The sequence below is a fragment of the Berghia stephanieae genome, chromosome 8 (genome assembly GCF_034508935.2).
Source record: "Berghia stephanieae isolate SIO BIC M18660-M18661 chromosome 8, UCSD_Bste_1.3, whole genome shotgun sequence".
Taxonomy (NCBI): domain Eukaryota; kingdom Metazoa; phylum Mollusca; class Gastropoda; order Nudibranchia; family Aeolidiidae; genus Berghia; species Berghia stephanieae.
In genome coordinates this window covers 44089000-44103999 of record NC_088367.1, presented here as the reverse complement: position 1 = coordinate 44103999, position 15000 = coordinate 44089000, and the positions used below count along the sequence as shown (strand labels likewise).

Genomic DNA, 15000 nt, shown 5'->3' with positions numbered 1-15000 from the left:
AAAATTTGCTAGAAAAGTTTTTTGGGCTATTTTTTTTTTTAAATAGTGTTTTGTGAGTGTACTTCAGCTTTGTCCACCCAATCCGCCCAGCCAGCCATCGTCTTCCATTGTCCAATGTTTGTCCAAACACTCGCCAAATTCGATTAGGGACTGTAACTGTAGCTTCCCGCCATTACTGTAAGACTTTTTGGGCGGCCCAGCACACCAGGCGGCCAGAATATCAAGTGACGCTATTTAATTCATTATAGTCATCGATGTGATTAAGTGTTTTTCACGTTACAAAACACAGATACAAGAACAAGTCTACAGAAACAAGAACGTCAATAGTGCTGGTCGTGTGGTGGGGGAGATGGGGGGGGGGAGAGGGGGATTCGTAGTAGATTACTGCACTTTGATGTATTGGCTGTCTGCAATTTGTTTCTATTGTATCTTGTATCAAAAAATGACATAATTTTTGCATTGCGTTTTTCCAAGCTTGCGATTTAGCCATGGTTAGTTTAATAATTACTATATAAACTAATTCATCTCAGTTGTTTTTTATTTTATTATATCAATTGATTTGAGTTTTGTTGTTTTGTTGTTGTTTTTGTTTTGTTTTTGTTTTTTGTTTTTTTTTTTTGTTTTGTTTTGTTTTTCTTTTTGGGGTGTATTTGTGTTTTATTGTTTTTGTTTTGTCTCTGTGTGTTTTTTTGTTGTTGTTGTTTTATGTTGTTTTTTTTTGTGTGTATGTTTTGGCGGGTGGGGGGGGGGGAGGTTCTATAGAGTTTGGCAATGTTTTGTTTTATAACTTCAGTTACAGTTCTATGTGTTCAGCTATTTTAGTACTAGTCTCCTTTGTAAGATCGCTATTTTACGTCAAGTAAAGAAAATTAAACTAAAATTTAAAGTATCCACTCGGCCATCCATTTGCCAATCCATCCATCAATCAATGAAACACCCATCCGTACGCTTATCTAGCTTCCCAACCACCCATTCAACTATCTAGAGATCCAGCCCCTTTATCTATACATCAATTCGCCCATCGATTATATATATATATATATATATATATATATATATATATATATATATATATATATATATTCATTTATCTCTCCAGTTTGAAAGCTTTCCATTTACCAATCCATCTATTCATCCATCTGCCCATCCATTCATCAATTCATCTATCCATCCATCCATCCATATTTTTATCACTTCATCTGTCTATCATATCTTCGATCCATTCATCCATCAATCAAAATACCTATGCATTCATCCACCTCTCTTTCCATCCATTCACCATCCATTATCCATTCACCCATCCATCAATCAACCCATCAATCAATCAACCTATCCATTCATCCAACCACTCATCCATCAATCAACCCATCCATCAATCAACCTATCCATTCATCCAACCACTCATCCATCAATCAACCCATCCATCAATCAATCTATCCATTCATCCAACCACTCATCCATCCATCCACCCATCCTTCAATCAATCTATCCATTCATCCAACCACTCATCCATCAATCAACCCATCCATCAATCAATCTATCCATTCATCCAACCACTCATCCATCCATCCACCCATCCATCATCATTCATCATCAACATCATCCATCAATCAATCCATCAATCACTATCATTCATCCAACCATCACCATCCATCACCATCTCAATCCTATCCATTCATCCAACCCTCATCCATCCATCCACCCATCCATCATTCAACCTATCCATTCATCCAACCACTCATCCATCCATTCACCCATCCATCAACCTATCCATTCATCCAACCACTCATCCATCCATACCCATTCCATCCCATCCATCCACTCAAACATCCATCACCATCACCTCAAACATCATCACTATCCATTCATCCAACCACTCATCCATCCATCCACCCATCCATCATTCAACCTATCCATTCATCCAACCACTCATCCATCCATCCACCCATCCATCATTCAACCTATCCATTCATCCAACCACTCATCCATCCATTCACCCATCCATCAACCTATCCATTCATCCAACCACTCATCCATCCATCCATCAATCAACCTATCCATTAATCCAACCACTCATCCATCCATCCATCCATCAATCAATCTATCCATTCATCCAACCACTCATCCATCCATCCACCCATCAATCAATCTATCCATTTATCCAACCACTCATCCATCCATCCATCCATCAATCAACCTATCCATTCATCCATCCATTCATCCAACCACTCATCTATCCATCCACCAATCCATCAATCAATCTATCCATTCATCCAACCACTCATCCATCCATCCATTCATCCAACCACTCATCTATCCATCCACCCATCCATCAATCAATCTATCCATTCATCCAACCACTCATCCATCCATCCATCCATCAATCAATCTATCCAATCATCCAACCACTCATCCATCCATCCATTCATCCAACCACTCATCTATCCATCCACCAATCCATCAATCAATCCATCCATTCATCCAACCACTCATCTATCCATCCATCCATCCATCCAACCAACTTATTACCAAAAGCTCCTCAGTTCAAATTTCTACAGTACAGGATCGATTATCCCAAGTATGTGCTTCGTTCCGCTGCTCTTCCACGGAAAAGGCTATGGTCCAGTTTTAAACACGACATTGTGTTGTTACCCACCGTCTTGATATGTTACTATGTTGTGCTTCACATATATGGTCTAGTGATATGACACTCGCTTTCGGATCGGAAGGTCATGGGTCCAAGCCTAGCTTGGTGCATAGTTGAGTCCTTGAAAAAGGATTCTCACATTCTCTCGTCGTACTCAGGGTGTCAAAATGAGTGCCTGGCCATTAACAGCGTTATCCCCTGTCGGAAAAAATGTTAATATTGCCTAACTGGCATCATATTTCGTTCTACATGTTACGTGTTGATGTTGGTCAAGGACCCCTTGTAAACCACTTTGAGCACGTTTAGTGGGTATTGCTCTATATAAAAAAGCTCAAGTAAGTAAATAAGTAAGAATTACGTTGCCCATCGTCTTAATATGTTACATAGGTTGTGATGAACAAGAAGCTATTAAATTGAATCTTACAAAGCATTCAATGAGATGTTTACTTTTCTTCTTCTTCTTCTTCTTCTTCTTCTTCTTCTTCTTCTTCTTCTTCTTCTTCTCCTCCTTCTTCTTCTTCTTCTTCTTCTTCATCTTCTTCTTTCTTCTTCTTCTTCTTCTTCTTCTTCTTCTTCTTCTTCTCTTCTTCTTCTTCTTCTTCTTCTTCTTCTTCTTCTCTTCTTCTTCTTCTTCTTTCTTTCTTTCTTCTTTCTCTTCTTCTTCTTCTTCTTCTTTTCTTCTTTCTTTCTTCTTCTTCTTTCTTCTTCTTCTTCTTCTTTTCTTCTTCTTTCTTCTTCTTCTTCTTCTTCTTCTTCTCTTCTTCTTCTTTTCTTCTTCTTCTTCTTTCTTCTTCTTCTTCTTCTTCTTCTTCTTCTTCTTTCTCTTCTTCTTCTCTTCTTCTTTCTTCTTCTTCTTCTTCTTCTTCTTCTTTCTTCTTCTTCTTCTTCTTCTTCTTCTTCTTCTTTCTTCTTCTTTCTTCTTTTTTCTTCTTCTTCTTCTTCTTCTTCTTCTTCTTCTTCTTCTTTCTTCTTCTCTTCTTCTTCTTCTCTTCTTCTTCTTCTTCTTCTTCTTCTTCTTCTTCTTCTTCTTCTTCTTCTTCTTCTCTTTCTTTTCTTCTTCTTCTTCTTCTTCTTCTTCTTCTTCTTCTTCTTCTTCTTCTTCTTCTTCTTTCTTCTTCTTCTTCTTCTTCTTCTTTTCTTCTTTCTTCTTCTTCTTCTTCTTTCTTCTTCTTCTTCTTCTCCTCTTCTTCTTTCTCTTCTTCTTCTTCTTCTCCTCCTCCTCCTCCTCCTCCTCCTCCTCCTCCTCTTCCTCTCCCATTCAGGTTAAAGATTCTATGGCCGATTTTTCAGTCACAGTGGTTTTAGAAGGAAGCAGGGAGCAATTTTTTGAAGTCATCAGTTGAAAGGGTTTGTTTACAATTGGTTGATAGAGAGTTCCAAAGTCGGATGGTGGAGGGGAAAAAACAGTAAAGATGATGGTTTGTTCTTGAGTGGGAGATTTCAAAATTATACGAGTCAAAAATATTTCTGCCAGCCAACGATGTTATTTTATTTTTATTTATTCATATGTTTTTGTTTTTTTTTGTCACAGTCGTTGTCATTCATTTTGTTGTTGTCTCTAATCCAAAAGCCTGAGCGTGTACATTTTAGTCCAATACCATATTTATAGTAAGCAGTGCGTCTTTTTCCAGTTGATCAGAGTTGTTCTGGTACCGTGAAGTTAAAAAACCCTGACAAGATCATTGTCTTTGATCGACCATCAAAAAGGGCTTCATCAATGAATCATTTCATATTGCCGTCATATCGACGTCTTCAGCACCCGCCAGGATGAACCTGAATCGAAAACAAATCATTTCCGGTCGTCCACATCACGTGAGACGCGAGAGTCAATCATATTGTCGGGTTTATTTTTAGCGTGAATAGCCGCTGAGATGACGCGCTTCCGGTTGATGTTTGGTCGTATTATCTCCCTTTGTACTAGGGAGCTTTCTTCGGCCATTATTTAGCATTGTGAGCGAGTGCTCTTTCTCCCTTTCTCCTTTGGTTGATATTGAGATCTTTAATGATATCCTTATTTTCTTGTCAATCCGTGATAGTCTTGTTCTTCTGATTATGATCAAACACGTCGTTTTCATCGTCATCCTCATCAGCATCGTCATCATTATAATCATCGTCATCATCACTATCCTCATCACCATCATCATCATCATCATCATCATCATCATCATCATTATCATCATCATCAAGCGTCGTTGAAGACATTTTTATTCAGACAGGCTTTCTTTTGATTATGTGTATGATTAGCGTTATTCGTGTAGTGTGTTAGGGCTTAATCTTTGTTATGCACCTAGAGCCCTCCTGATGAAGAGATGTTTGGCGCACTATAAATATATATACCTCATCATCATCATCATCATCATCATCATCATCATCATCATCATCATCATCATCATCAATATCATCAATATCATTATGATCATCATCAACAGCAGCAGTATCAACATCAGCACCACAATCAACATCATCACCACCACCAAAACTACAACCATTTGAACATCATTAAGTCAATAAATCCCATAAAACTCTAAAAGCCCGATCCTTCACTGTCACATCAAAACCGAACAAAAACTAAAATATCAACTTCAAACTAAAACAAAACACACTCACCAACCCCCCCCCCCCCAAATTCCCTAAAGCCCTTACACTCAACGACCCTGGCGTACACTAACCTTCACCCCAGACCTACACCAAGTCAAACATGGCGTTTCAACTCAACAAGCCTTGGAGACCAAATAAAACCGTCGGATATTGATCGTTTTCCGATATAATCCATTCGTGACCAGCACCACTTTCCTGTTAAAGCCTGGATGAGAATGGGTGGGAAAACAAAAGACTTCCTATCTTCTTGACAAGGTTTAAAACTTTTGAGAAATTTCTGCGGAACAACTTTTTAAAGTCTCGAGAAAATATGGTTAAAGTTAGATTTTTGTCCATACTTTTTCGAAGTTTCAGAAGAGAGTTTCATTTTTTGTGTTGTCCCAATCTGTGTTGTTTTTTGTTGGGGTTTTTTTTTGTGGGGAGGGGGGGGGGTTGTTTCTTTTTTATTTGTTTGTTTGTTTCTTTTGTTTGGGGTTTTTTAAAAGATTTCTTCATTATTATTTAACTCGAAGAATATAATTAAGGTATAGGATTATTTAAACAGATATTCAATTTAACAATAATAATGTCTTTTGTGTCGGATATGCTAAAAATAGTCCCACGACAATTCCACAACGCCTGTTGACGCCCTTATACCCAACGACCCTGGCGTACACCAACCTCCATCCCGAACCTACACCAAGTCAAACATGGCGTTTCAACTCAACAAGCCTGGGAGACCGAAGAAAACCGTCGGATATTGATCGTTTTCCGATATCATCCATTCATGACTAGCACCGCTTTCCTGTTAAAGCCTGTATGAGGATGGGTGGGAAAACAAAAGACTTCCTATTGTCTTGAAAAGCTTTAAAACGTTTGAACAGTTTCAGTGTAGAATTAATAGATGGAACAACTTTTTAAAGTCTCGAAAAAGTTATGGTTAAAGATGGTATTTTGTCCATACTTTTTTCGACCGTTTCAGAAGACAGTGCCTGTTTTTACGCTGTCCCAATCTGGCAGTTTTTTTTGTTTTCTTTTGTTATCATTGAACTCAAAGAATCTAATTAAGATATATATTTATTCAAACAGATTTCAATTTAATATTAATAATGTGTTTTTGTGTCGAATATGATAAAATTAGTCCCACGACAATTCCACAACTCCCAAAGACCCTTGACTGTCTCATTCCAAGTGACCCTGGCGTACACCAACCTTCACCCCAGACCTACACCAAATCAAACACGGCGAGTCCAATCAAATTCCTAGGAGGCCAAATAAAACAGTCGGATATTGATCGTTTTCCGATATTATCCATTCAAGACAATTCTGTCGTACTCTGTAAAAGACCATATTTTAAATTTTGGTCAAAAAACTCGTCCTTCAAATATCGATCCAACGACAATCCCACAAAGTCCAAAGACCCTTGACTGTCTCATACCATGTGACCCAGACATACACCAACCTTCACCCCAGACCTACACCAAAACCAACTCGGCGTTTCAAATCAACAAGCCTGGGAGACCAAATAGAACCGTGGGATATTGATCGTTTTCCGATATAATCCATTCATTCCTATTACCACATCACTGTTAAGACAAACACAAGCCTGGGTGAGAATGGGTGAAAGAACAAAGGACTTCCTATTTTCTTGACAAAATCTGTAAACGTGTGAACAGTTTCAGTGTAGAATTCATAGATGGAACAACTTTTTAAAGTCTCGGGAAAATATGGTTAAAGTTGGTATTTTGTCCATACTTTTTCGACCGTTTCGGAAGAAGGTCTCTGTTTTTATCTTACCCCAATCTGGCAGTTTTTGGTTTGTTTTTGTTTTTTGTGGTCATTTTTAACTCGAAGAATCTAATTAAGCTATAGATTTATTCAATTTAACAATAATAATCGTTTTGTGTCGAATATGACAAAAAATAGTCTCATGATAATTCCACAACTCCCAAGGACCCTTGACTGTCTCATACCAAGTGACCCTGGCGTACACCAACCTTCACCCCAGACCTACACCAAATCAAACACGGCGAATCCAATCAAAATCCTGGGAGACCAAATAAAACCGTCGGATATTGATCGTTTTCCGATATTATCCATTCATTCCTATTACCACATCCCTGTTAAGACAAACACAAGCCTGGGCGAGAATGGGTGGGAGAACAAAGGACTTCCTATTTTCTTGATACGAGTAAAACTTGTCAGCAGATTTAATGTAGAACAGCAGAAACAACGGGCTGTATCTAGATAGAACGATGTTGAGTAATTCTCAATAAACTGAATTAACCAGACTAAAACCGTTCAACGTTACACATCATTTTTGTGTCTTGGTCCTTTATATTTCCGGATGGCATTGATGTGAATTTCTTAGCCAAGCGCACACTATAGGTAGAATGCGCTTCGCTAAGAAGCTCACAACACTGCCATCCGGAAGTATGACGGACCAACACACAAAACTGTGTGTAACCTTGAACGTTTATAATCTGGTTAATACAGTTAAGTGATAATTACTCATAAACGCGAATGCCAAAAAAAAACAATATCAAAGACCTGAGTGACGTCAACTTCGAACTATCTATATGTGTATTTATATAAACAGGGTTATTCAATAAATATGAACATTGTAACATTATAATATACGCACATCATGTTATCCAGCTAGTAGTCATTCGGAAACATAATGACCATGGAGTCGAAGTTTACGTTGGTTTCTATAGCGTGAAACGGACTATAGCAATTCCTCGCTATCCTTTCGATAGGACACTAGTCTATCGAAAAGTACTTTCCGCCAGATCTAACAGACCCAGCTGCCCTTTCATTGCTGTGTGGGTAGACAGGGGATTCAGAAAAAAAAATCTCGGGGACTGCATCTGTGATCAATCTTGGTCCCCTTGCCAGTGAAGCGAGTGCTCTACCCACTGAGCTAACGGGGCTCCCAGGTGAATCTAAAATATCCACAATTCTAGTGAACGGTAGCTATTAATATCATTAAGTGTTCACGTGTTATTGAATCTGGTGGAAAGTAATTTGCGATAGACTAGCGTCCTATCCAATGGATAGCAAGCAATTGCTATTGTCCGTTTCACGCTATAGAAACGGGAATAAAATACGGTTCCATGGGACTAATGGCTCTAAAGGACTCCATTTTTTTCATCAATAAGACAATTGTCCTCCTTTCGTTGGCAGCACGGTCAAGGTTGCAAAATCAAACACCCCTTCATGGATTTTTATCTTGTGCTGTCTCTCTATTCAATTTTGAGTCCGTTTTTAGCACTTAAAAAATGGTTAGAAATAAAATATAGATACTCTATTTCGTCAATAAGGAAATTTATGTACCGCCTTTTGTTGACAGCAAGGTCAAGGTTACAAAATCAAGCACTCCTTCATGGATTTTTATTTTGGGCTGTCTTTCTATTCACTTTTGTGTCAAATTTTTGCGTTTTAAAGTGTGTTTTTTTTTTTTTTTGTTAGAAACAAACTATATTCTTTTTCATCAATAAGACAATTTATCGTCTTTCGTTGACAGCAAGGTCAAGGTTGCAAAATCAAACACCCCTTCATGGATTTTTATTTTGAGCCGTCGTTCTATTCAATTTTGTGTCGATTTTTCGCTTTAAAAAAATTTGTTAGAAATAAAATATATTCTATTTCATCAATAAGACAATTTATTCATCGCCTTTCGTTGATAGCAAGGTCAAGGTTACAAAATCAAACACCCTTTCATGTTTTTTTTTATTTTATTTTATTTTGAGCTGTCTTTCTATTCTATATTTTGTCAATTTTTCGCTTTATTTTTGTTAGAAATGAAATATATTCATTTTATCAAAAAGACAATCGGACCGTTTTAAGATCAAATGGACTATCCCGTAATTTTTCAAAACTCCTGCCTTCTCATATTTCTCCTACTTTTTTTTTTACCCCAAGTCTAATATGCTTCAACAGTCGCGACGTCACTTTCCTCGTAATGACGCATAGTACCTTAGAAACTGGTTCTAAACAATCGGAACGATGGCGGACGCCTCGATGAAATACTTCTCCGACGAACATAAAAGTGTATCCAGAGGAGAAAAAAAATATGAATCTGATCATGTCTTGACTTTTATACATTCTGATCACATGACGTGTGAAAAATTTCTAGCCAGCATGAAGAATAAAAAGTACCGATTTCTTTGTTTAGAACCAAGCTGCTCGTTGCGGGCGTGACATCAGACTATTGAATCATATTTTTTCCTGCACACAATACCAGCGTATTGTGTTAAACATTTTAATCTTTGAAAAACATGATCTTAAAATCAAAGAGGTATAAAATATAAAAAATGGAGTACAATTAACTTTGCCAATATATATTTAGTGACAGTATGCGCTTGACTAAGAAGCTCACAACATTGCCATCCGTAAGTATAACGGACCAACACACAAAACTATGTGTGGCCATGAACGTTTATAGTCTGAATTTAATACAGTTTAATGAGAATTACTCATAAACATGGATGGCAAAAAGCGATAACAAAGACTTGAGTGACGTCACCTTCGTTCTATCTATAGTGGGGGATAGCCCATTTGTCTTAAAATCAAACCTATTTTCCTCCTTTCGTTGACAGCAAGGTCAAAGTTGCAACATCAAACAAGCCGTCATGGAGTTTTATTTTTAGCCTTTTGAGTGTTCCACTTTCTATTCTATTTTGTTTTCAGATTTTTCAAGACTCCTAGTTGTTCAGACAGCGTCCTGGAGACTTGCAAAGGAGAAGTCGTCTACACCTCCAGAGCCTTCAAAAGCCGACAGCAGACGCTCTGCGGGGATTCACTCATCTACAAAGGTAGGACGATCTATTGTGCGGCTATGTCGTGGTCTTGTAGTATGACACTCTCTTTCGGATCGGAAAGTCGTGGGGTCTGAGCCTCGCTAGGCGAATAGATGAGTCCTTGGAAAAGGCTCTTTACTCATATTTTCTCACTGTACTCAGGTGTAAAATTAGTACCTGGAGTTAACAGCTTTGTCTATGTCCGAAAAGAAATGTAATATCGCCTAACAAGCGTCGTGTATTGTTCTATATGTTACGTGTTGCTGTAGGTCAGGGATCCTTTGTAAAGCGCTTTGAGCACATTTGGTGGATATTGCTCTATATCAAATATCATGTTTAAAGCTCAAGTTTACGACGATAATTTTTTGATGGAAAAAAATTAAAATTCAAATAAATAAAAATCTTTTTTTTTTGTCTCGTGAGAAACCATTTTCTTTGAGGTCTTTTTAAAACTCATCACCCTGGGGGTCCCAAAAGCTCAGTTGATAAGTACTCGCTTTACTCACAAAGGGATTGGGGATAATCCGGGCAAAGTCGAAATTTTTTTGTCTGAATCCCTCTCCCCTATCCATCTAGTAGTATTTAAGTAGTTGGGTCAAACAGATCTTGCACGAAAGTACTTGCAACAGACTAGCGTCCATTCAAATGGGTAGCAAACAATTGCTATGCGGGGATTCACTTATCTACAAAGGTTGGACGATAAATTATTGATGAAAAAAAAATGAAAATTCTAATAAATAAAAGTCTTTTCATCTTGTGAGAAACTATTTTCTTCGGGGTCTATTTAAAAATCATCGGACTGGGGATCACTATAGCTCTGTCGATAAAGTCAACACCGCCTAGCCAGAAAGATTGGTTGACTTTAACTCACTCAATCCTAGAGATTTTTGCTACTTTTCAAGATTGGAAAAAATGTATTAAAAATGAGCATGTACATAGATAGTTGTATTCAACTACCATTAAAATGTAAAATTTGCTTTTACACTACGCCTTTAAATTTGTCTCATAAAAATGTAATAAATAGACATAAGGTAAAAGTAACCCCGGGTATACTACGGATATAGTCGGTGTTAGGGTTGAGTGAGTTAAGCAAGGTCGACTTTGTCCAGAATTTATAGATCACACTTAGATTTTTTTTAACCCCAAAATGTGGGACCAGCAATGATTCAGCTTTACAACGCCACTATCGCATTATCTCATTCGTCTATTGTGTTTCATTCATCATCCTCTTTTGTTGATATAGGGGAAATCCGACGCGTCCACAGTATATATCTTCGTCTAATAAATTGAAGCTTACAATTCAATACGAATCGTTATTTTTTCCTTCAAGATTCAAGCCGCAACAATGTCATCACTCTCAAACGTATGAATGTGGACCTGTCCAAGGAATGTTGTGGAATTTGAACCATTGATCTTGACCATAGCGCTTGCCTAAGAAGCTCACAACATTGCCACTCGGAAGTATAACGGACCAACACACAAAACGATGTGTAACCTTAAACGTGTATAGTCTGGTTAATACAGTTTAGTGAGAATTACTCATAAACGTGGATGGCAAAAAAAAAAATAACAAAAGCCTAAGTGACGTCAACTTCGATCTATCTAAACCACTTATTTGTGTGTTAGATATATTTTATAAATGGATATGAACTGAAAATGGTATGAATTTAACTTAAAATTGGATTTTAAACATCCGCATCACCGAGGCATAAAACTGTTTTGACACGATTAGTCAATTTTGTTGGGGTTTTTTTTTTCACATCAGCCCTTGCACATGAAAGACTCAATAAATCCCATCTCTCCATAGATATGACCTACTTCAAGAACTGTGCCCAGAGTCGCAATCGTCACATCGAGAAATGCCTGAAAAAACGATCTGAGAGATTGGAAGAGGCAAGTTATATGGCACATGCGTCAGCCTCCGACCATCCATGGTGCAAGTAAGTCGCTTATCAGATTATATTATATTATATTATATTATATTATATTATATTATATTATATTATATTATATTATATTATATTATATTATTTATATTATATTATATTATATTATATTATATTATTATTATGTTATGTTATGTTATGTTATGTTATGTTATGTTATGTTATGTTATTTATTTGTTATATTATATATTATATTTTTATATTATATTATATTATATTATATTATATTATATTATATTATATTTTTATATTATATTATATTATATTAATATTATATTATATTATGTTATGTTATTTATATTATATTATATTCTTATTATATTATATTATATTATATTATATTATATTATATTATATTATATTATATTATATTATATATATTATATTATATTATAACAAATCATAATTTTTTCGAGTTTCTATTCTTCACAAGAATGGGTCGTTTTGGCGTGGGTGGCTAAAGGTATATTGTTATTTGTCAAGGGAGGGGGTGTTCTTACAATATGAGGGCAAGGTAGTCAAATGAAAAATCAAATATACACTTCAATGTGATCTAAGATTTCGGGTTTTGACAACGTCAGGCACTTTCATTTTTTTCCCAAATTGGACAAGATTATTAAAACACAAAATTTAGACAACCTGGGTAATGGACATGATTAATATTCCCTTTCCATGTGCTCGAGGTCATTGGTCACATTGCAAAGCGTGCTCAATATGACCCACATAGTGGAAAGTATTCACAACTTTTGAAATATCTAACATCACGATTGGTCATTTTGTTCAGCTTGACACACGGGTAAATTTACAATTTTCATAAACAATGTAGTGTGTTTACATTTGTTAAGAAATATCCAATCGTTGGACCTCAACAAATCATGTGATGTGATTGATGACTCGGTTGGACGAAAACATGAATATAGATCGCTCCCATTCCGAACCTTCGACATAAGCGTTATATAAATGTACATTTATTATTATATTACAAATTTGTTTTATTACCAACATCAATTTCAGAAAAAATAGGCCACGAAATATTAGGATGTCAAGTAATTTTTTTTAACTGTGCGATTTTGTGGTTTAGTCATAAGACACTCAGATTGCCACTTGTAGATCAAGGATTCGAGTCTTGATACAGGCATTAACGAATGTCTTTCGGTAAGGATCTTTATTAATAGTTAATCATGACACTCAGGTGTAAAATAAGTATTTGGCTCTTACAACGTTGTCTTTGTTGAAACAAATGAACTAGCTCTACTGTATACGTTCAATGCAGTTTGTATCTCTGGGCATTTGTAAATCAATTTGAGAACATTTAGAGGACAATGAAATATGTATATTATAAAAGGTCTGAATCGGAATCTGAATATTACTCAAAGCCCAGTCAATTCTGAGTATTTATTTGTATTCAAGGGCGGAGAGAGTTGTTGAATGTGGCGGCCATTCTTGGTGTTTATGTTGAAGTAGTTTGATAATCTTCGCTTGAACTAAGTCTGTTGTGTTCTTGCATTGTTCTTGTCATTTAAAACTGTTCATCACGCACAGGTTTTTATTGCTTGTTTATCTTTATTTCAGTATTACAAGTGACTACATAAGCTGTGTGTACAGCGTGATGGCCCTCGGATGTAGCATTGACATCGCGGAGGAATACATGAAGACTGTCAACCAATCATTGCCCGTCGTGGAAGCTGTCTTCGGATACAGCTGCTCTTTCGGTCATCCGTTGGACGTCTTGAAAACAACCACGCCCCCTCAGGAAACCACGCCTCTTTCTATAAATAGAGTGGCTGGTGTCTACACCGGATACGGAAGAAGACCTACGAGGCATTCGGGAAACAACAGGGCTTCCAGGAGCCAAATTGTTAACGTTTTTCTGTTGGTTTCAAGCATGGTAATTTCCGTATTTTTCGGCGGAGATGTTTCGAGTATACATGGTTTTATAAGATGATGTAGATGTACGATATATTGGTCGTGGATGGTCAAGTGAAAGAGGATGTAAACAATACAGTTTGATGGGATTAAATGTTTGAGAGAAAGTCTAATGCAGGGTAAATGTTGGGGGGGGGGGGGGGAGAGCGGGGGCGAGACGGAGAGATAAGGAGAGGGAGAAAGAGAAAGGAAGAGAAAATTGGAGAGAGTGGGGATGTAGAAAGAGTAAGAGATAACGAACGAGAGAGAAAGAGAGAGAGAGAGGGAGAGAGAGAGAGAGAGAGAGAGAGAGAGAGTATACACTAAATAAGAAGTTGAATGAGTAAGAGTAAGGTTTAGCTGTCATAATGATTAAATGGATAACATTGCGTAACATTAAAATTTGAAATTAGTGCAAAAAGGTGACACACAGCCTCAACTGTAAGAAGTAATAAAGAAAATTGAATAAAACAATTTCCAAAAGAAAGAACAAAATACCAAAAACAGAACGTTTCGGGTGCACACCCCCTCTCCAGCCATCAACAACAACAAAAATGACTTTGCCCGACTTGCAAAGTCCCAGATTTGAGAGTCTTTGTCAAGATGAGGGACATTTTAGTCGATCGATATTTGAAAGACCAATTTTCTGGCCTAATTTTTCAATACGTGTATTACCCAGATAACTGGGTTAAAATGAATATACTAAGTTGCTAGAAGCTGTGGACAGTTACACAAATGTACATATTATATAACAACCTCCAATTAAAAAAAAAACAATAAAATTCTAATCACGGAACGTTTCGGACTCAAAACCCCTCCTCAGCTAATAACAAAAACTGTTAGAACATTATTACATCACCGTATGTCCAGATTGGCCAAGATTCGGACTCAAAACCCTTTTTCAGCCAATAACAAAAATAGATAACCATTAATTCACCCAGATATAATTCAGGTTATATATATATATATATATATATATATATATATATATATATATATATATTATATAATATATATATATTATATAAATAAATAATGCTAGTTTTGTGATTTTTTTTTCTCCTTTTTTTTAACCTGTTATTAATCTAATTAATCAATGTTTAGACATTACATTTCTTGTGTT

General features: G+C 36.5%; 1 protein-coding gene across 1 annotated transcript in view; it reads left to right on the top strand.

Moving 5' to 3' along the window:
- Window positions 1–14338, top strand: part of LOC144977862 (uncharacterized) — a 73757-nt gene extending 59419 nt beyond the window's left edge. The window contains exons 3-5 of the mRNA XM_078923266.1: window positions 9917–10041; window positions 11834–11966; window positions 13545–14338. Of these exons, the coding sequence (XP_078779392.1) occupies window positions 9917–10041; window positions 11834–11966; window positions 13545–13917 (631 nt within the window). The 3' untranslated portion in view covers window positions 13918–14338. The remainder of the gene's footprint in view (window positions 1–9916; window positions 10042–11833; window positions 11967–13544) is intronic.
- Window positions 14339–15000: the final 662 nt, after the last annotated feature.